At 41.0% G+C, this 23,401-nt stretch overlaps 1 protein-coding gene across 2 annotated transcripts in view; it reads left to right on the top strand.

Moving 5' to 3' along the window:
- The first annotated feature begins 4,684 nt into the window (after nucleotides 1-4,684).
- Nucleotides 4,685-23,401, top strand: part of CERS6 (ceramide synthase 6) — a 323,409-nt gene continuing 304,692 nt past the window's right edge. For both annotated transcript variants that reach the window (XM_061201251.1, XM_061201260.1), the window contains exon 1: nucleotides 4,685-5,194. In XM_061201251.1, coding sequence (XP_061057234.1) covers nucleotides 5,025-5,194 — 170 coding nt within the window. In that variant the 5' untranslated portion in view covers nucleotides 4,685-5,024. The remainder of the gene's footprint in view (nucleotides 5,195-23,401) is intronic.

The raw sequence follows: 23,401 nt of genomic DNA on the forward strand, positions 1-23,401 counted from the left end.
TGGCCAGCTTTGCATATTTCTTCTACGGAGATAAAATTAGCCTTGCAGATATTTAAGCCAATTGTCCCAACTCCTGCCCTCTAGATCCGCACAGATCAAGTCAAACTGCTCCCACCTGACAGCCCTTCCAATCTTGGAACATACATATCAGGCCTCCCAACAATCTGTTTTCCTCTAGTTTCTGCCATGGTTCACAGGGTGACTGGATATAGCTATCCTTGTGAACTACACCCGCTCCTTAACACCTGACTCAAATTCCAGTTTCTTGACTTTTAGGGGATTTAAAATACATCTCCGCAATTTTTCAAATTCTTTTCGGCTTACATCCTCCGGCTTTCATGTTTGTACAAGCCGCTTATATCAAAACTTGGTGTCTTTACAAGTTTCTACCAAACATCACTGGTTTTCAGCAGTTTGTGTCTAATATGTTATGGCAGCTTAGCAGCGAAAACATCAGGAGGAATCTCACGCAGGGTGCACGGGCTTCTGAAATCTCCCTCCACTGCCCTGTCTCTCCCTTCCTGACGTCATCCTCACTTCCTCTGCTGAGTGAAAGCTAATTCTACTAATCTCAGAAGTAAAGCCCTGCTCATCCTCAGATGTGAAAGGCTCAGCCTGCCTTGAAGGTAAATTATCCCAGCAGAGTCTGATCCTTCTTTCCCTGAAACAATGAATTTTCACCACATTACTACAGTACATAATAATAATGGTAACCGCCTCCATATAATTGTTAAACACTTTACATGATCTCACTTAAATCCTACCTTAACCCCATGTGGTAAATAGTATTATTCCTTTTGTACATGTGAAGAAACTGAGATTTCAAAAGGTTAAGTAATTAAGAACTTTTTCTAAGGAAGAATAGGCTACTTTTGGCAAAGCTAGCACTTAAACCTACATTTTGTAAAACTCCAAAGTTAGTGCACTTAACATGTATACTAAATGTCTCCTCAAGATTTCCATATCCTTCACCATCTTGCTTGTTGTTTTCTGCATAAATTCCATTTTAAAATAGTATTCCTTTAAAAATACGGCCTTCTAAATGAATACAGTCCCTTAGGTGTGAAAACAAGGAAGTAATTGAAGATTGTAAATCTGGCCAACAGATGTGCTTGACTTGCTCATCCATTGTTTTTCATAAAAAAGCAAAACAAAACATGCACTGTGCATGTGTATAGAGGTTATTAAGAGTTTACGAGCCCTTTCCCATATATTATCTCATGTGAGCCTCAGGATAGTCAGGTGACATAGGCAAGACAGGTACTTGCAACTTATGCAGGAGGGTGTTAACATGCTCTTAGAAGCTAAGTGACTTGTGCAAGATTCACAGATAAGCAGTGAGTTCTCTTTCCAGGGTCCAACAAAAGCTATCTTTCAAAGTGTTCCTGAAATCTCACCACCTTCTCAGAGTTGATGAATAGGAGAGCAACATGATCTTAGTTTGGCTTCTCTAGAAAAAAAGAGCATTTCCAGGGAGGTGTAATTTCAGGGAAGCAGGAATGAAAGAAATGGAGAGTGAGACAGAGAAAGAGAGGAAATACACGGCAATTCCTCAGCTGGCCACAGTTTTGAAATAAGCTGAGTGCTGTGTATCACAGGACATTTTCAGAGAGGCTGTTTGAAGCTACTGTGTGTGTCCCGGGGCAGGGGAGGGAAAAGAACGAAAAAGTACCACTGGCTTCCATTGCCCAGGATCAAAGTTCAGGTCCCAGGGCATTAAGTCACCAACACTTCCTCATATATATATATATATATATATATGTATATATATATATACGTGTGTGTGTGTGTGTATATATATATATATATATATATGTATATATGTATGGGCACACAGTGGGTCTTTCAGGAAAGCAGAGAAGGCAAGGTCCTGTCAGGTCATACATTAGAGTGACATGAGGGACCAGTGGCAGCCATGGAGGGGGTCTGCCTGGTCCAGAAGGCCAGGGTCCACCATGACATGACCTTTTGCCACAAAGGTGGCAAGAGACCTTAATAGAACTCCTCTCTGTGGCCTACAAGAATGCATTTGGTGTCAAGGCATTTTCCTGGAAAGTCACCAGTAACAATGAGCAGTTGGGTGCATGGTCTCAAATGAGGATGGTGATGAACTACTCCCTGATGAACCCACTTCAAGGACACCACCCCTACCCCACCTTAGAACTGATGAAGCCCTTCTTTATGCCCACACTATTCTTCACATGAGTTTATAAACATTTAACACTATTATTTATGCAGATTTTTTCCTCTCCTAGAGAAGATTTTTGTGAGGTTAGAGTAGTGCTGATTCATTAATTCAATAGTTTATTGAGTACCTACTATGTGCTGGGCATTATTTTAAGTTCTAGGGATAAAACAGCAATAGACACAAATCTTTAACTTTCAGAAGCTTACATTTTAGTGCGTGTGGGGAGACCAATTGTAAAAAAAGTAAAAAATATATTGTGTTAGATGGTGATAAATGCTTTGGAGGGAAACAAAGCAAGGAAGTTGATTAGGAAGAGCAGGGGTGGGGAGTGACAATTATAGATTAACTAGGGTGTCGAGGGAAGGCTTTACCGAGTGAGTGGCATTATAGAAAGAGTGGACATGGATACCTGGGGGAAAAGTTCCAGAGACAGAGCAAAGCAAGTACAAAGGCCCGAAGGCATGCTGGGTGTTTTGCAGGAAGGGCAGGGAGGCCAGAGTGATGAAAGCACACTGAGTAAGGGACAGGGAAATGAGAGAGGAGAGTAGATGAGGTCAGAGAGGTAACATGGAGCCACATCTTTGGTCACTGAAATGACTTTGGCTTCCAACTGAGGAGGAATGGGGAAGCAGTATGGTTTTAAGCACAGAAGTGATTTTACTACATTTCAACCGGATCACATGGGCTGAGAATAGACTGTAGAGCGACAAGTGTTGAAATTGGGAGTTAGGAGGCTACTAGGGTAACTCGGAAGAGAAATGTAGGTGGTTTGGACCAAGATGGTTGCAGAAGAAGTGGTGAGAGATGGTGTCATTCCGGTTTAAAGATGGAAGTGACAGGATACGTGATGGATTATAAAGGAGATATGAGAGAGAAAAGGAAAAAAGGTGACTCCGGGTTTTGGGCCTGAGTCAAGAAGACAGGAGGGGGAAAAAATTAGGGGGAAGATTAGTAGTTTGGACAGGAAATGGCTTTTAGACATCCAAGTGGAGTAGTTGACTTGATAGTGGACTTAGGAGTCTGAAGTTCAAGGAAAAGTTCATGGCTAGAGATACAAATTTGGGAGCAATCACTATGACACTGAAAGCCACACAGATGGCATTGAAAGCTATGGGACTGGATAAGACCACCAAGTGAATGAACACAGATAGAAAAGTGAAGAGGACAAAAGACTGACTCCTAGGCCACGCCAACTTTAAGGAGCTGAGAAGGTGAGGAGTAACCAGAAAGGAGATTCAGCAAGAGCGGTCATGAGGTAGGAGGAAAACCAGAAAGAACGTGGTTTCTGGAAATCAAGACAAGAAAGTGTTTCAAAAGGCAGCTACTGACGAACTTGGCCAAATGCTACTGATAAGAGGTGTTGAGAACTGACCTTTGGGTTTAGCAGCATGAAGATCATTGTTGACCTTGAGCAGTTCAGTGCAGCAGAGAGGGGCAAATGCTCAAACGGAAGTTCGAAAGCGAATGGAGGGGAGAGAGTGGAAGCAACAGATATAGGCAGTTCTTTAGAGTTACGCTTTAAAGGGAAGGAGTGAAAAGAGGGTGGTAGCTGGAGGGGGAGGGAGGGTAAAGAAGTGTGTATTAAGAGCCTGTTTATTTTCCTCTTGGAAGGGTCCAGTAGAACTTACTAGCAGAACCAGGTAGGAAATGAACGTTTGTGAGAAAAATCAACAACATATTCCCTGGAACCAGGTTCTGCATGTACCGCCTAACTGATCCACACATGGTTCCCGTATCAACGAGGAAACGTATTGTGGGAGTCAAGGTGCCTGGGTTAGGCCTCAAAGACTTAACACCTTAAAGGTTTCCGATTCAAAAGGCGTTAACAACGAGCCCGTCAAGCAGCAGAGCGCAGGTTCACTGCCCATGGGCAAAGCCAAAATGTGGTCGGGAGCCATCTCCTGAGAGGTTCATTTAGTGGGGCAGTTTTACAGAAGGCTGCGGTTGTCATCATCATCAACATCATCTCATCGTTATCAAACAGCAGTTAAGTGCCTAATTTCTCTTACCACCTCATAAATTAAAATAGAGGGCCTTTTTCTCTGGGGGCGCTGACTGTGGTGACGAGCAGGAGTAAAAGCAGGCTGGAAGGTCAGAGATGGGGAAAGACGGGCGCGGGGTAGAGGCAGATGCCTCTTGGCAAACCATCCTGCCCCAGAACCCGATTTTCCCCCTCCTTCTCCAAGCGCTGGAGTGGATGACTCTCTTCCTGCTATTTCTTCCTCCTTTGCTCTTTGCGCCCCCTGCTTCTCCTTCTGCTGTTCTGTCGCGGCGCAAGGGTGGATCTGAAGATCTGCCCCGACCCCTACCTGCCTCCCCAGCGCCTGTACGCGCAGGGGAAGCCGACCGAAACCCATGAAACTCCAGCGCGGCAGAAGCCGGCGTTCTGAGCATGTGCGAGCAAGCCCGGGGGCCGGAGCGGATTCGGGCGGCCGAACCCAGGTCGCTGCCCTAAGCGCCGCTCGAGAGCACTGTGAGCGCGGGGCCGGGCGGCACTCCCCAGAGCGCTGCCCTGGCGCCCTGAGCGCAGCGGCTGCGCCCTGCCCTCCGGGCGTGGGCTAGCCGGCCGCGTGTGCCTGGCTGCTTGACGCGAGGACGAGCCAATCAGGGCCAGCGGCCCTGGCTGCCATGTGACGGGCGAGGCGGCTCCTTTCCCCAACGCGGCCAGAGGGAGGAGAGAACCGGGGCTCGCCGCGAGCCTTCGAGAGCAGCGGCCGCGGAGGAGGCGGCGGCGGCGGCACAGGCTCGAGCCAGCCGCGCGCGCATCCCCGGGCGCCCTGCGCGGCGGAGATCTCGGCGGGCTGCGGGAGCCCAGGACGGGATTGGACAAAGCAAGATGGCAGGAATCTTAGCCTGGTTCTGGAACGAGAGGTTTTGGCTCCCTCACAATGTCACCTGGGCGGACCTGAAGAACACGGAGGAAGCCACCTTCCCGCAGGCTGAGGACCTCTATCTCGCCTTCCCCTTGGCCTTCTGCATGTTAATGGTACGGCTCATCTTCGAGAGGTAAGACGGGCTGGAGCGCTCCTCCCCTCCCCCTACACACACACACACAAACACAAACACACACACGCACACCCTCGCGCGCACACCCTCGCGAGCGCTCCTCCCCTCCCCCTACACACACACACACACACACACGCACACCCTCGCGCGCACACGCACACTCGCGTGCTCTGTGGCGCACGCACCCGCGCCCCCAGCGCTCGCGCTTACGCCTCCCAACCTTTGTGTTCGGGAAGGGGTTGCTGACCCCTCAGCCTGGCTGCGGTTCTGGGAGCCGGAGCGGGTCTGGCTTGCCTCCGGATTTCCTCCGGGGCGCTGGGGAGGGCCCGCGGAGCACTGGGGTAGCCCCCCACACTCCTCCTTGGCCCGCGCTCTCCTCCTCGCGGAGAGGGCGGGCGAACAAAGGTGAGCGACGGCCGGCCTTGGGACGCGCCACACTCCGCCGGGCTGGTCCCTCTCCGCCCCGCGGGCACGCTGCGCTGCCCGGCAGCGCTTCCCTGCCGAGCCTTGTCGCCACCCACCTGACAGCCAGGAACGTTCCGGACGCGCGGCCCGGAGGGCAGAGGAACCGCGCACACTTCCAAATGCTTTCACCCGGGCGCACGGATTGCCCGGACTGTGCTTTGGAGAAATTCACCAGGGACTCCTTGGCTTATGGCCGCTGTTTGGTTTCCATCAGTGACACTAAGTATCAGGACCACAGTGCTGGGAAATAGGTGACAATAGTTTGTAGGTTTCCAGGACTCCGGGCCATTAGCGATTTCTTTCCAGGACGGGTGCGCAGCCTGCAAAATGGTGATACTAAATTGATAGATGTTTCCTATGAAATTTAATAAACATAAACTTTAATTTGGTACCAAAACACAAACAATTTTAAAGAATTGCCATATTATTGTTTGTATAATTGCCGGATTTGGTTGGGTAGCTCCTTTGTGTCATAAACAAACTTGTGTTACTCACTGAATCAGTCTTAGTCACCAAACTAGATTGTGCCTGCCACGCACTCTCCGGGTGCTATTGAAACAAAACCGGGACAGCAACACACACTTCTTTTTCTCAACTGAAAACCTCAACCTCCCATTCCTCTCCCCTCCCCCGTCCCCCATTCATCAGTAGAGGCTGAACTTCTTAGATCACAGAGTATAGATTCCACTTCTCACTTCCACCTCTCCTCCTCTACCCCCAACTCACCTTGGTCTTGTTTCTTAAGCTTTTGCTCTGTTTTTTGGTGTTTCTGTTTGTCCAAAACCACTCTTGAGGATGGCAGAATTTGTCTTTTGTGTCATTTTTTGCTGGAAATGGCAACAGACAATGCTTCATGGGAACAAAAGGTATCTTTTGTTTAAGGAAGGTGTATTTTTCAATGGGCAGTATTGTTGCTTGAGAACTAAGTCAGCTGTTCGCATGCAGAGATTGACGTGCACAGAGGAACAGATTTAAAGACCTATTTTAAAATGATTGGAATCTAGCACAGATACGTCATTGATCCTCTCCAGCGCTGAGACTTACTGTGAGAAAGTGGGTGTGTTGTGTTTGCAGGGTTAGAGTTGCTTTGTAGAGCAGATGTTTACTTACAGAAAATGGGAACTCATATCTGACCTTGCAATCTGTCCAAAAAGAGCCTCTTGGGAACGCCGGGTGCTCTGTGGCGACTCATGGTAGGGCTTCCACACAGTTGCCGAATGACATCTGATCAATTCTGGCTGATCAATTCTGGCTGGGCTCACTTTTAGCTGGCTAATGCATTTTGAAAGAGATGTGTAGTCCTATGTTTTGGAAAACAAAACCATGTCAGCTATTGACCTGTGGGCAGAAAGCTGATTCCAGGCTGTTCATTTGGTTGGAAAAAATGCACGTTAGAGAATGGAGATAGCTTTGTACTTTGACTTTCTCTGCTTTAAAAAAAAAAAAAAGCTAATTTCATGGTTGCAAACTGGAAGTTCATTTTTCCTCTTCCTGAACATCTTTTTCTTCCTTTGCACAATCCCATGACTTAGAATTTACACAAAGGGGTCAGCTGCCTTCAACCATCAGTCACAGCAAATGTCCTCATATTGATACGTAGAGAGTTGGTGGGTTTCTTTCAGGCCATTGATCCAAATTGAAGTGATTTAATAGCCTGTATGGAAAGTAAAAGTTGATGATTAATGTTCAGCATAATAATCCAACATGGCCCATATACCACAGGATGCTACTGACTTTTGGAAGGGTGTCTATTTCTTTCTGTAGTACTGACAGCTCTGTCTTTCACCATTTGGGACTCTCTCACGTCTCTGAAAATCCAAGGGTATAGTTGTATCCAGAATTACAAGTTCTGCATGTTTCTCCTCTTCTCAAACCTAAATGACATATTCTGGTATCCAACCTGTGGCCTTCATTTCAGCACCCATCAAGGACCTGAATCAATATAACTGAACCAAGCGATATTGTTGGCAGTGGTATGACTCACTTTCGGTACCCTTCTAACATGTTGTGTGTAAATGTTTTTCTTTTGCAGTATTCTGTAACGTATAATATGATTTTAAAAAGCTGGTTGTAAATCTCTTTGAAAAATGAAATGATTTGTAATAGGAAATTATTCCCCCAGGATTCTATTCCTTTTATGCTCCTATTGTCATTTATTTCAGATCTGAGAACGTATCTATGAAATAGCTGATTATCTTTGATTTCTATTAAATGGGGGTCTTTAATGCCCTTGTTGAGGCAAAAATTGTGAATTTGAATTCATTCTCCTCAGTCTTATGTATTTGTCTCTGTAAAGAGAAGCACTAAAGAATTAATTGAATCGGGCTTTGCCCATTTGGGCGGTCCTACCTTCCCGTTTTCACCCCCACTGTTTGGGTGTTGGCAATGAAGGCACTGGTGGCCAGAACAATGCCATGTTATAGTACCATATGGACAGCAATATGAATGTCCAGCATGATTGGTTAAAAATGGAGCAGCCTAAATTCAGTGACTTTTTGCTGATTCTGTGAACAGCCCAAAGCCTGGTGGTTTTTACATTAGTCTTTAAACTACAATTAGCTCTGGGTAGGGACCAGAAGGGCCACCATAGATATTACCTGATTGACTGAGTAAAATATCTGTTTTTTTTAAAAATAGTTGGATGGTTTCTCCTAGAATGAAAATTGTAGTGTATACCGTTATGTTGTTGGCTTGTTGACAAGGAGCAAAATATTATTTAATAATGTAGCATTCTCATCTCTTTGATGAATTTTCTTGATTTAATGCTTGTTTAGGCTCAGTGAGCCATTTTCTGGAGTTATACTAAACGCTTCTTCTAAATTCATTAAAAAAATCTGTGTTGCTATGGTATTCATAAATGTGGGATTAAAGTTCTGCTGAATTTCTATTTGGGAGTAAAAATTTTTTGAGTTATTGTTACAAAGGATAACATTAATGCATTTTCTTCCTTGTGGGTTTAGGAGAGAGATGCAGAAAGTACTGATTGAGAATCGGAACATTCGCATTCTAGTCAATCTTACCTCACACTGGGGCAGCCACCTAATTTCTCTCTGCCTTATTTTCTCACTTACGCAGTGAAGCAGATGGCCTTTGTAATCCAAGGTTGCTTGCACTTTCCCAGTTATCTGATTCCTGTAGGGATGCTATATATTTGAAGCTTACTAATTGTTATCTCATGAAACTTTGAAGCAGGCTAAATGTTATTTTTTTTGCAGGTAGAAATAAGTCATCTAAGAATAAAGAGATTTTTTTCATACAAATATCCTAGCTAATGGTTTTGTTTCTTGTATTTTTCAATTATGATTTGAGTTAAAAGAATCATGTGGGCTGTTATCATTTGTGATCCAAATAGCGACACTCTTTCAGAATAACCAACAAAGAAGATTCTCCAGAGAAAGCAATTGCTCTCTTTCCTCAGACCTTTTTTAGATGGATCCCAGAGTAGATCTGCATCTCTTGTGATGTCTGGGTAAGAAATGAGCAGCTCATTCCTGTCAGGTTGGTTCTTCAAGTGCCAAGCTACATGAGAGCTGTCATTCTTCAGAGGCTGACACCAGTCTTACCTGGCTCATTCAGCCAAATAATGACCTCCTGCCACCAAATCCTCTAAGAACAACAGTGTCTCAGTTGTATCAGAGGGAATGTCTGGCCAGTGGGTCAATTTTTATCATGGGTTTACTTAATATCTTTGCCTTAGCAGCAGCCTTGGGTGAGGCCATTGAGGAGAGGAGAGGAGAGGACAGAGAGAAAACGAGTGAGAATGTATTTCTGATGGTTAGAGGAGAGAGGGGAGGTGTGAGTGAATGACTGCCAGGAAAAAGTGGGGTGTCAGGTGTTTCATAACTGAAGGATGTTCCTATAATGTAGCTTGTAATGGAGGCTGATATTGTCAGATATATTTTAGAAGACTGGAGTGTGCAATGGACTGAATGTTCATGTGCCCTCAAAATCCATAAGTGGCAATCCTTATTCATAAGTTGCAAATGCCAAGGTGATGGTAGTAGGAAGTGGGGACTTTGGGAAGTGAATAGGTCATGAGGGTGGTGTCTCATACATGGGATTAGTGCCTTTATAAAAAAGACCCCAAAGAATTCCCTCACCCCTTCCATCATGAGGACACAGTAAAAGGATGGCTGTCTGTGAAGCAGGAAGATTGCCTTCCCCAGACACCAAATCTGCTGGTGCCCTGATCTTGGACTTCCCAGTCTCCAGAACTATGAGAGAAATTTCTGTTATTTATAAGCCTCCCAGCCTATGATATTTTGTTATAGCAGCCAGAATGGCCCAAGATGGAGTACTTGAGAACAACTTGCATACAAACATGGTTTTTTCATGCAATCCGTCCTGGATGTTTAACTCCATAAATGTACCTTTTTTGCTTGTTAAATGATTGTGTGATTCAGATTAAAACTACAGATACCTGCTTTGCCAGACTGGTGTAAGAGGCAAGAGTTTGGGTCAGACACAAACAAGTTGACACCTGAAGTTTCTGACTGGGGTAGAAAAATTGGATTACAATGGATGTTTCATTGGAAAACAACCTAAAATCAAAGGGGTGGTATTCTCTGCAGAACTTTGGTACAGCCTTCTTATCTTGCAAAATAAGAGGTTTGTATTTACAGGGTGCAATAGTGTAGCTATTTGTAATAGGTTGATTTGTGGATAAAAGACATGACATTACTCTTAATGGGCAGCACCTTAGAATAGTGGGGAAGGCAGGTGAGATAACTTTAAATTATCACAAATGATATAATGTCATCAAGGACTGATGAAATTAACACTCTGAGTTCACTTAATGACTTTTCTGTTGAAAGTATTTGAATTCTCCAAGGACAGGGTTAGATTTTTTTCCTCAATTCCAGTCCCAAAGGTATTTCAGAAGTGGTTTGTCTTCTGTGATGGGGAAGGGCAGGTGGCCTTGGCAAGATAATGGAGTTTCAGATGAATTTCTTCCATCATCAGACCAGTCCCATGGCTTTATAGGAGATCACTGCACCTGCCTCAGGCTTTCTTTATCTGTTTTACTCACCTGATAGCACTTCGTTGGTGAGCACTAGAATCTCGGTCCATGTTGTACATAGAAGATTTTAAGTGTTTATTACATGCAGTTAACATTCCTTCCTCCATCACCAAGCAAACCAGATTTTCTAAAGCTATTGGTCATCTATTTCTTACAAAGCCATGACCCTCGAAATTATATTGTTTTTTACCCCTTGCATCTTCATTTGATCAATTTATTTCTTAAGCACTTTTGAGTCAGGATACCAAAGTTGCCAAATTTTGTTTGCTAGTAACTAGTGTGCCACTTAATGTTGTTAGGGGGGCATTTTTTCTTTCTTTTTATGTGTGAAAATAAGAGGTTAGCAAGATTGCCACTCGTATTACAAGGATCCTTCTGTATTAGTGATGCCCTGAAAATCTTTATGCCTAAAGTTATTCTTTGGTCCCTTCTTTCCCACATCCGCTCTTTTAAAAAAATGGTTTCATAAGCTCTTTTGTCGTCACTTTTTCCTGCCATCATAGTTTCTATTGACTTCTCCAAATGCCTGTGCTATGGCCTGATTGAATACAAAATGGTGATTCTCACAATGCCTTTTTTGGGATACTACTATGGATGATGGCCTGCCCAGGGCATGTGGTCTGAAGTTGTAACTTGGAGCTCACCATTTGTTTTGTTTTATGTTGGACTATTGCAAGTGACTACAGTTTTTAGTTTTAATTTAAAAAATAACAACTAATATTTATTTCCTAGTATGAGTTTATTACTTTACATGGTTTACATCGTATAATCCTCTTACAAGCCCTGTGTGGTAGATATTAATTTTCCCAATATTTTACAGATGATACTAAGGATAGAAAATTTAGGAAATGCACCTAACTTTACACAGCTTAAAATAACAAGGTAGGCATCTAGAACCAGGTTTCTTGATCTCCTAATAATTTCTTTGATCTCCTATTTTAAAGCAAGTATCATGAGCTCATATGGTATATATATATATACGGTTTTATATGCAGGCTTTTGCTATGTAATGATATAATCTGAACATTTTCCATGTAATTAAACTTATTCAAAAGTGTTTTCAATGGCTGCACATTATTCTACGCTTTGGATATGCCATAATTCATTTCACTAGTCCCCGTATTATTGTTGGATACTTAGGCTGTTTCCAGTTTGTGTATATAAATCTTTCAATTACTGATGACTTCCTAAGGAATGTTTCCCAGAAGTGGCATTTCTAAGCCCAAAGATAAATATTTTAGTGTTCTTGATAGATACAGATCACCAAATTGGTTTTGGGAAAGATTATATTCATTTGTATTTCCTTATTAGCATGCAGATTATTATTATTTGAGGAAATCTTTTTCTTTGAAAGTTGAAAAAAATGTTACTCTTGTAATGTGTGTTTTATGTTACTCATGAACTTATTTCAAATATTTATTAATCACTTGTATTTCACTTTCTGTGAATTCATGTGTATTTTCCTACTGGGATGAGCTTCTCAACTTTTTGGGTAGGAAATGGTGGCCTTTGATTTTTTTTTTAATCGGAATGGTTTCGTATTGTCTGTTTCTCTAGTTATGTGTTTATACTCACTTCTTTCTGCCTCCTGCTTCTCCTCCACAACCTAAGTCCTCATCATCAGGAAGGAAGCTTCTCAGATTCTATTAATACATACTGGAAAGGATACATGCAAGAGGATGAAGTAGATAATATCCTGACTTTATTATGGAAGATGAGGCAGAGAGAAAGGGCTTGGAATAAGTTTCAGGAATTAAGAATGACTGGGTTTTGGGACTTCCCTGGTGGCACAGTGGTTAGGAATCCGCCTGCCAATGCAGGGGACATGGGTTCGATCCCTGGTCCGGGAAGATCCCACGTGCCGTAGAGCAACTGAGCCTGAGCGCCACAACTACTGAGCCTGCACTCTAGAGCCCGCAAGCCACAACTACTGAGCCAACGCACCACAGCTACTGAAGCCCGTGCGCCCTAGAGCCTGCGCGCTGCAACTACTGAGCCCATGCGCCGCAACTATTGAGCCCGCATGCTGCAACTACTGAAGCCTGTGTGCCTAGAGCCCATGCTCCGCAACAAGAGAAGCCACCGCAGTGAGAAGCCTGCACACCGCAACGAAGAGTAGCCCCTGCTCGCCACAACTAGAGAAAGCCTGCGTACAGCAACAAAGACCCAATGCAGACCAAAAAATAAATAAATAAATAAATAAATTAAAAACAAAACTAAAAAAAAAAAAAAAAAGAATGAATGGGTTTTTATGAAGGAAAACTCAGAGATAGAGCCTAAACACCTTTATATTGTTTCTCTGAACATTTGGATAAAAGTGACTTATTAGACTAAACATTAGGGAAATGCAAATCACCCCACAAGCATTAGGATGGCTACTATAAAAAAAGAAAAGAAAAGAAAATAACAAGTGTTGGTCATGATGTGGAGAAATTGGAACCCTGTGCCTTGTTGGTGGGAATGTAAAATGGTACAGCCACTGTGGAAGACAATATGGAGTTTCCTCAAAAAATTTAAAATAGAATTACTATATGATCCAGCAATTGCACTTCTGGTGTATGCCCAAAAGAATTGAAATGCGGGTCTCAAAGAGATATTTGTATACCCATGATCATAGCAATATTATTCACAATAGCTAAAAGGTAGAAGCCACATAAGTGACCGACAGGTGAATGGATAAACAAAATGTGGTATATACGTGCAATAGGATATGATTTCGCCTCAAAAAGGAAGGAAATTCTGACACGTGTTACAACATGGATGAACCTTAAAGACATTATACTAAGTGAAATAAGCCAGTCACAAAAAGACAAACACTGTAAGATTGTACTTATGTGAGGTAACTTGAATAGTCAAATGCATAAAGACAGAAAGTAGAATGGTGGTTGCCAGGGGCTGGAGGGAGAGGGAAATGGGGAGTTAGTGTTTCATGAGTATTCTCATGTACTTTCATCAGTTTTGCAAGATGAAAGAGTTCTGGAGATCAGTGGTGGTAATGGTTGTACAATGTGAATGTACTTAATGCCACTGAACTGTACACTAAAAATGTTTAAGATGGTAAATTTTATGTGTATTTTACCACAATTAAAAATAATAATAAGAAAAAAAGAAAATTCACTGACTAAAGAAAAAGTCATTTACTAGAAATACCTGATTTCATTTTCTAGACTTGACAGTTTTCTAGTTATTAATAAATATCACTTCCATGAAGGGTGATGGAAGGAAGGTTGAAGGCCAGAGAGCACTCAAGTACCCTGGGCCTTTTTTGAAAGGCACTTCAACCAAACAACCTCCTTCAATCTATTTATCAATATAACAATTTAATAATTGGCATGTCCAGAAAAGGAGAGCAAAGTGTCTTTGGAAAAGCACACTGTATAGATTCAGAGGATCCCTCGGACTAAAGTAAAGGCATCCTAGTGAGTTCACAATCCATTTAAAGCAAACCAGGAAGATAGGATAAAATTCTAGTAAGGCAAGTGACCTAGGCCAGAGATACTTCCAATGGAAGCTTTTGCCATGGAAGAAGAGCAGATCTGAGCTTCCTCTCTATTTTTCGATTTAATTGCACAACCATTTTTGTAAGCAAATGATTTAAACACCTGAAAATTTGAACATGGTTTTTCCTTAAATGCTGTATGCTATAAGGCAATCGATTGTAAGCAGTGGCAAGTATATTATTGAAAAGTAGTTTTCAAAGTTGCATTGTACAAAACACAGCTTTCTATGATTCATTTATGAGAATATTTTGGGCAGGTTTTTGTTTTTGTTTTTTTTTAAGGAGGACTTTCTTTTCCTCACTACTGGTCTTCAAAGTGAACTTCTTTCGGACCACTCCTGCTTCCTATTCCTACTTTTGCTTTTATTTCCTCACAGTTGGCTTGTGGTGGTTGTTTATAGCAGGGGTGGAGCTGGAGACACCCAGATGGTTGTTTGTTTTTTTTTTAAGGTGTACATGTGTTAATTAAAAATTTTTTTTTTAACATCTTTATTGGAGTATAACTGCTTTACAATGGTGTGTTAGTTTCTGCTGTGTAACAAAGTGAATCAGCTATGCATATACATATATCCCCATACCTCCTCCCTCTTGCGTCTCCCTCCCTCCCACCCTCCCTATCCCACCCCTCTAGGTGGTCACAAAGCACCGAGCTGACCTCCCCGTGCTATGCGGCTGCTTCCCACTAGCCATCTTTTTTACACCCAAATGGTTTTTCATTGCAGGGAAGATACATTCCTTTACTAGGTAGCCTTTTTCACACAGTGACCTAGGAATAACATTTGTTTGTGACTTGCCAATGTCTATATAAATGCCACATCTTATCTCTGAGGTTTTCAGGTTACAAAGCTATTGTTGCTGTCCTGAAGCTGTAATTGTGATTCTTTTTTTCTTCCTCCCTCTTTCCTTTCCTTTCCTTTCCTTCTTTTTTCCCTCCCTCCCTCCCTCCCTTTTTCCTCCCTCCCTCCCTTACTTCTCCTCTCTTTCTTCTTTTCTCTCTCTCTCCCTCTCCACCTTCGTTCCTTCTGCTTCTCTTTGTTACAGATCCTTTAAAAACACAGGGAGGTTTAGTTTAGAGAGCAGAGGAACAGCACAGAGTTAAGAGTGGGGGAGGGAGGCAAAGAAAACCATCAAAAATCTTGTCCAGGGACACAGTTTGGCAATTATCAGAGTAAAAGCTGCCAGCTAGTCTAAGTGGCTCTGTAGAGCACCATTTCAAAGCAGAATAAAGTGACTTGGTGCTCTAAGCAGAGTGGCAGTTTTGGACACAATAGCTGGAGTGAAGGAAAATTGAGAATCAGTCACTTAGGCATGCTGGAGATTAAGAGAATATAAGGGCATTGTGTGTCATTGGGAGTGTGGATATCTTTGAGTGTGTGGATACACTGAAGGGTGACAGTGCATTTAAATTATGTTACTGTTGTGTACTTTTATAGGACTGAATTAGAAATGTGTATTCCTTAAAATACTGTTATGCCACCTAACTTGAGTACAGCAAATTTGTTTTAGGTTTTAATGGAATTGATGTAAAATGATACCCCATTAAAAAAAAGTATTTGTGTTTGGTTTCAGAAAAAAAAGAAATGTATATTCCTAACTGGAATTAAAAGGAAAATGGATGGGGTATCAGAAAGACTGGAAACTTGGGTTTAAATCCAAACACTGCCTTTTCTCAGCTATTCAGTTGTGAACAGAATACTCTGAAATTTGGTCTGCTCACTTATAAAATGGGGAATGTGGCTACTCTGTGATATTAGAAGACTATCTGCAAAAATGTAGTTGAAAGAGACTCAACTGCTTCCTAAAAATATACATTGTGTAAAAAATAATTGATAACATGGTGCACTACAGTATTTAGTATGACTGAGAAATAATATTCTGTAATGTGATTTCATGTGTCGGGTATGTGTTTTCTGGGGCAGGGGGTGGGTTGGGAGAGGGTATGGCTTATAGAGGCAGTAGGATCTGTTTATGTATTTGATCCTGGAGCTGGAGGATTTACTTGTTCTGTTGAAGCGTAAATATTTAGGGTTTTAAAGAGGCATTGAAGCCCCAATCTCTTCGGTGCTATGCTTATTTAGGGAGGAGAATGCTTCTTAGCCTTTTCTTCTCGACAGTTAATAGTGTATTGTAGGTCAGAGACTTCCTTGTATTTGGTGGCAGAAAACTATGGTAGGATTTCTAATGGTAGGATTTCAGACAAGTGATGGGCAGCTGTGTACCACTTAAAGCCTGAAGCTTTCTCAGGGGGCTCAGCCTTTAGAGAGAGCCCAGGAAGATGGTCTTCCACTAGATGGAGTTTTCTCTGGAAACTGCCTTTCAGTGGAGGGATGCCTTATGCAAATATCCTAGTCTATCTCCCATGGCCCCATCTGGCCCTGATGGTCGTTTTTTTATTGCACGTGGTCTCCAGGGAAAATTGATTGGGTATTCACCCACTGGTAATGGCAAACATCAAATTCACCATTTATATTGATTTAAGACCTAGACTGAATTCTGGCCATGCCACCTACTAGACACAGATCTAGGAGCAAATTACTTAATCTTTTCATGCTCAGTTTCCATTTGAAACTCTTAGGGTTGTTGTGAAGATTAAATGAGATAAAGCATGCACTGTGTTTAGGGCAATGCCTAGTTCATGGAGGTGGTAATTACTTGCTCTTCAAGTTTATTGAAGGTATAGAAATGAGACTTCACCATGAGATGTCTGAAACACTTTACTAGCATTACCTTTATGTCATGAATGTGTATGTCAGGCTCCATTCCTGCTTTCACTAGCTGGGGTTGCTGGCATAGTCATTTGAGTTTTATTTTCCCTATTTCTCCTCCTTTGTCTCTCTCTCTCGCTTTTTTTTTCCCCTCCAAGGAACATTCTGATTCTTCCAACTGTAGTCAGCAGAAAACAACCCCAGCAGGTTAGTGAAGAGCTCGGCCTTATGTATCTCATAGTCATGTAATGCTCTTTGCTGAGGTTGTATGTTACTATTTAGACAGCTCAGACATTTTTTTTTTTTCTCATAAGAGCCTCCCAGAGAAAGGAAAGCCTTGAGACTGACATTTATTGATTTCTTTTAGAATTTTAACCCTCGTGGATTGTCTTAATTTTATCCTTAAGAAGAAAGAAATTCAGTCTAGTGTCCTTGAGATCATACTTGTGAAGATGCAGGCATTCAAAATTAGCTGAAAATAATAAATATGTGTATTTTTTTGCCTTAAGAGAAACAAATCTACACCCCCAAATTTGAACTTCCATTGGTATGAATACGGCTCACCTAGCCTGACCAAATTAGTTCAGAAGGGGGTTGTACCTGATTTCTACTAAAGGCACTTTTCCAGCTCTGCACAGCTTAAGCATATCATTCTTAAGTACGCGATTTGCTGTGTAAATAGATTAACAAGCCTGCTAATTTCTTTAGGCACTGATAGAGGGCATTTTAGGATGATCAAATACGACATTTTTGGTGGGTTGTCTTTTAAATGAGGAAGTAAGGCAAAGATGAAACTACAATGCTGTGGAGTGACAAATTACCAAAAACTGCCTCTATTTTAATTCAGTAATAGTTTAACAGAGTCATAGATTTTCTGCTTAGAAAGGAAATTGAAAACTTGTTCATTAAAAAATATTTGAGTCTATCGTGTGTTACACACCAGTGTTGTACCGAAGTAGGGGGGAGGGGTGGTAGTGGCGGGAGAGGTCTGCCCTGGGTGCAGGCAGTAAGGGGGTGTATTACCTACCAATAGATTTAAAAGAAAACAATAAAATTGACTAAAAGTTGGTCTGCTTCTTATTAGCACCATGTGAAGCAAATTCTAAACATAGAATTGATAGAGTGAAAAAATACCCCCCCCACAACCAGAGCACATTGTTCCTACCACCCCTCTCCCCCCACCTCTTGGAACACCACTGCCAGATGCTATTTCAGGGCACAGATGTTCTGAAAACCACACTTTGAGAAATACTGGCAGAGCTAGGAATCTCTACTTCCCATTTTCTGTATCAGGACAACAAAGCCTATAGAGATAAATGAAGTAACTTGCTCTGTGCCACCCACCCAGGTCCAGGTCCTGGGAGCGCGTGGCTGCTATGGGATGCTCACAGTGCCATTGTAGGGTGACCACCTGATCCCAGTATATCTGGAACTATCCCAGGAAACGCCTCAGCCCAGGAAAAACTGGAACAGTTGGTCACCCCACCTAATTGTTTGCTCTGTAACACCCAAGTTGGTCTGGTCACCAGCCAGGAGTATTTCTACAATAAAAATGGCTACTCTTCCTCTCCCTACGGGTGAATGAGGCTGGCTGTGGGGAGAAGCATCCCGGGTGATTGAGATGTGTTGCCTGCCCCACTGTCAATGTACATTTCATGGCTTTCTAAAAAACATGTGATTGGAGGGCTCCCCATTAAACGTGGGTTGGAGCTCCTTAGAGCAGAACTCTTTCTGCAGATACCCAGGACCAGTTCTTAGTGTGGTGATTGCTTCCCAGCACGTTTGTCCTGTGTTACTGAGACCATGCACCCAGTTTTATTTTCCTCCCGCTTTTGGCCCAGCGCGGGTTAAGCACCCACACTTAAATTGCTGCTTGCAGAATTGCAAAGGGACTGGAGAAGAGAACAAAAATATACAGGTGGCCGTCGTAAACTCGGCAGTTATTTCTAAGGAGTGTTCAGGCGATCAAGTGGTTTTCTGTGTGTGTATTTTTTATTCATGGTTTTGTTGAGTTTTATAAAGTATACAGCTTTCTTTTGCTAGTGGTAGGTACCTGTGGTTTATTGGAAAGAACTGGGCTCCTGAAATAAACATTGCAGTGAACTGTATCTTAGAGTTGAACGAAGGAACTGTTAGGAGATTCCAGTGCTCTGACCTAGCCTCCCTCAGAGGCAGGCTCTCGCCGTGGGGCTCTACGCAAGCAGAAGGCTTTTGCCACACTCAGTACCCGTGCTGTGCCCCTGCCCCTAGCCGGCCCACACCTCGGCGTAGGGTCAAGCCATCGACGATCAGGTAGAGGGCAACTAGTCACCAACTTAAGACCAGGGCTTATCACTTCTTGTAACTGCTGGCTTCTTTTCACTTAGTGAAGATTCCACATCTTCTGTTTACCGCTTAGATCCTCCTCTGCTTCGAATTGAAGGTAACCTGGGTAAACTGAATCTGCTGATTCGTTGACCCCCTGGTTTTTTGGTCCTGAGCCCCGGTTACCAGCTGTTCTGTCATTACTCACATTTCCCAGGGGAATAGTGAGTTTGAGCAGAATCCACTTAGAAGGATGGTTAATAAGAGCTATCACCTCCCATTGTGCTAACTTCAGTTTTTTGGTGTGTTTAAAAAATAAGTAATAAACAATATGGAATAAATGTTCTTTCTGTTTTCAAGAATAAGTTCATAGTTTCAGATTCTTTTTTCTGATTGAAAAAAGAAAGAAATAGAATTGGTTATTAAGTCCCACAATTATAAAACAACAGTTTATTGTTTGGCAAGCAGTTTTCCCCCTTTTGCAGAATTGAAGATGAGACAAAAATGTTGCATCAGAAGGAGAACCAAACGTGGTTAGCCTTTCTCTCCATTCCATTTTCCCAGCCAATATCTAATTCTTTACTCAGGGGTCAAATCTAAGGAATTTCAGTCCTTTCAAATTGTCTAAAGCTTTTCTGAATTAGATGCACTTAGCTGCTAGAAACTTCTTACTGCCCTATTTTTTAAAAGCCAACTTTAAAGAGTCAGGAGGCTGCTCTGAATGGGAACTGCTAAAGTAAATAGTGTACGAGGATACATTTTGGAAGTTGACACAGATTATACTTATCTTTGCAGGTGAAACTAAACAGTCTTTTTGGTCCTGAGGAGTGTTTAGATTTGTGGAGAGACTAAGAGTGAGAGTGAGAGGTAGAGAGAGAGAGAGCTAGAGCGAGAGAGGGAGGGAGGGAGTGACTCTCTCTCTCTGCCATATGTGTACAACAAAAGGGAGCTTAGAACACTGACTTTGGCTTAAAATTCCACCTTGGTGGAACCCCAGTTCAGCTAATTCCCTAATGGGTATTTGCTGTAAACCCATCATTCAAATGCACAGTCATCACTTGCTTAACAAATATTTATATGGTGTTATTTGAAAAGTGCTTTATTTTTCTAACGTAAACTTTTTTTCTGTGTGTATAGCATACATACAGAAACATGCACAAAAGTACACGGAAAACGTACAGCTCATTGAATTATCACAACAAAGTAAACACACCCATGCGTTCACTAATCAGAATGCGGACCTAGAAATAGAACGTTACTAGCACTGTAGAAGCTTCCTCCTTATTAGTTTTTACCCATTTTATAAATTAAGGAAAAATGATTTGCAGTGTGAAGATGAAAGGCAACTTTAATGCCTAATCTATGCAGCAATACCCATTCTTCCACTTAAGGTCATTGGTTCCTTATAGAGAAAAACATAAGCTCTGCTCTGGTACTTGCCCTCACGCATGGAACCATATTTCTTCTCTTTGTGTTAAGTTTGTAAACATGCTTGGATAAAGGTGTGTGTGTGTTTATATACCAAATTTGATTAGTATTTGGCTATAAAAGTTAATACGTTAAAGAAATTGTTTAGAAAGGAATAGGAAGAGGATGTGGGGAAAGTGAGTGAGAGAAAGAACTGTAGTCAAAACATTCATTTTCTTTCCCACCTTATTTAATTAGTGAGAATGTTTTATAAGGATTAATGAAGGGACAAAATACAATGTCTTTACTTTAAAAAGAAAACAAATTAATGATGTTAAACAGGGGATATATGTGTATGTTTGGAAAGCTTCTATGTCCTGTTCCTTGAATGTAAAAGGTCTGAGAGGATTTGTAGTTTGAGACAAGGGACTCAGACTTTGAATTTGAATAAGCCATGTATTTTGAACACTAAGTGTTTGTGATATAGAAATACTGTGTTTGTTTTGAAAATAATATCTTTAAGACTTGCTGTGTTTTGTGTTTCTAAAATTATACTTACCTTAAAAACATGTATATTTTAATCTAAATATTTTTAAATAGTAAAAGTTTTTTTCTGTTCCATATTTGGATATATCTTCTATTCCATTTATTCTCTTCTCTTCTTCAGGAATACCAATAATACATATGTCAGATTTCTTTGGTCTACCTTTCACATCCTTTTCTGTACAATATTTTAATATACTTTATTGCATGTGGTTCTATTAATTTCTGTCAAACCTACCAGCCAGGTGTCCCTTTCACTCATGTTTATTCTGTTTATCCTCTTGCTCTTAACGTTGCTTTAATCTTTTAAAAAATCTTTTCCCTCTGTTCTACTGCTCTCTCTTTTTACAACTTTTAAAAAATTTTATAATCACTTTCTGAATCCTGGTTTCTCTTTTTTGACAAGCAATCGCGTAGCCTGCAACTTCTTTAAAAATTTTGTTTGAAGCCTTCCTATGTTCCTGCGGGTAATTCTTTTTCATTTGCTTTCTGGTTCTTATTATTTTGGGATTTTTGTACATAGATTTTACTAGTTCATATCCATATGTTTTAGTCCAAAAACACAGAAAATATTGGATCACTTTCTGCTTATTTCTATAAAGAGGATATCTTAAAATCAGCTTGGTTAAAATCTATTGTTTTTGGATTCACAGAATAATAGAACGGTTTTCCTTAAAAATAATATATTTCATTGATAAAATCTTCAGTGTTCTATGACTACCATTTCATAATCTTAAATGTTCAAATGACCATGACACTGCAGTTGAGGAACAAAGTTTTCAGAGCTTTTCTGAGAGCTATGGGGACTGTGGTAGAACAATATTCTTCCAAATTATGCATTCTAGAGATAATGGGGTTTTCACACTAGTTTTAAATGGAGCTTCTGAATTTTCCCCCCAGTTTTCTTGGAACTGTAGTAACACAATATACTGTGAACTTTTGGTGTAGTATTGTCTCAGCAGTAACTATTTGTTAATTTCTAATGTATTGATATTCATTTGTGGATTTTTAAATGTTTTGGTATCTAAAATGATTAATAATTCTACAAAACAAACAGTATTCGAAACATTTTGAGCATTTAAAATTATAAAACCTCTTCCATTTTTAAAATCATTAAAAATATTACCTGGTGTTATATGTCTATAATCTCATTGGGAAACTCTCAATGCAGGAAAAAAAGCAACAACTTTCCATTTTCACTCTGTTTTCTCAATCCAACTTTCTTCCTTAGATGTGATCAGAATGAACAGTTGATATATATGTTCTTCCAGCACTTTTTCAATGCATTTACCTACACACTCATACATACACACACACGCACACACACGGAAATATAAATTTTGTTTAAAACATGAATGATGTACTCTAAGTGCTATTCTGAAACTTATTTTTCTTTTTACTTAACATTATGCCTTGAAGATTTTCCAGTGTTGGCGAATGTAGAACCCACTTTATTCTTTCTAATATGATAATAATATAATAATATCCCATTGTTTGGGATTATTTGTTTACGAATGCTGTTAGAAACAATGCTATAACATCATTCCTATACACACTTCTTTGTACTCAGGTGTATTACTCTAACCTAACTTACGGAAGTAGAATTGCTGGGTCAGAGGATGTACAAAGTTAAAATTTTAATAAATGCTGCCGAAGTCTTTCAAGAAAAATCAAACCAATTTACCCCCCTCTTCCAACTGTATGAGAAACCACCCCACCCTGACTTAACCTGCTGCAAATTTGATGTAATGTTGTCACACTATCCTAATCTATAAAGAAAACAGCTGTTTTAACATGCTGTTTAACAAAGAAGAACAGATTGGGGCTCTGGGTAGGAAGGAAATTTAATAATATCTTCCGTGAAAAGACATTTTACTGCTCTTTCTTTACCTGAGAAATAGGAATAATAATCCATAAAACACAAAAAGAAATTCATTCAAGTTTATAATATTGAACTTTTTGACATCTACTGCAATCATTTATTTAACAAACTTATATCTCATATGTTTATACCCTTTTCAGCATTTGTCATAAAAGAATACAACAAAACACTCACTATTCCTGTTAAGTAAGCCCAAGGCAGTAGTATTTTGTTATATTCTTTCATAACAAATAAAAGTCATTTATAGCTATATTAAATGTTATCACCTTGTATAAGAAATCATGAATGAGGGAAATCTCTCCTTGTATGAGGTTTTCTAATAATTTGTTATTTGAGTAGTCACCTTATGATTAAGCTATTCTGCGGGTAGAAAAATTTTTAC

Source organism: Eubalaena glacialis, chromosome 1 (assembly GCF_028564815.1).
Source record: "Eubalaena glacialis isolate mEubGla1 chromosome 1, mEubGla1.1.hap2.+ XY, whole genome shotgun sequence".
In the NCBI taxonomy this organism is placed as follows: domain Eukaryota; kingdom Metazoa; phylum Chordata; class Mammalia; order Artiodactyla; family Balaenidae; genus Eubalaena; species Eubalaena glacialis.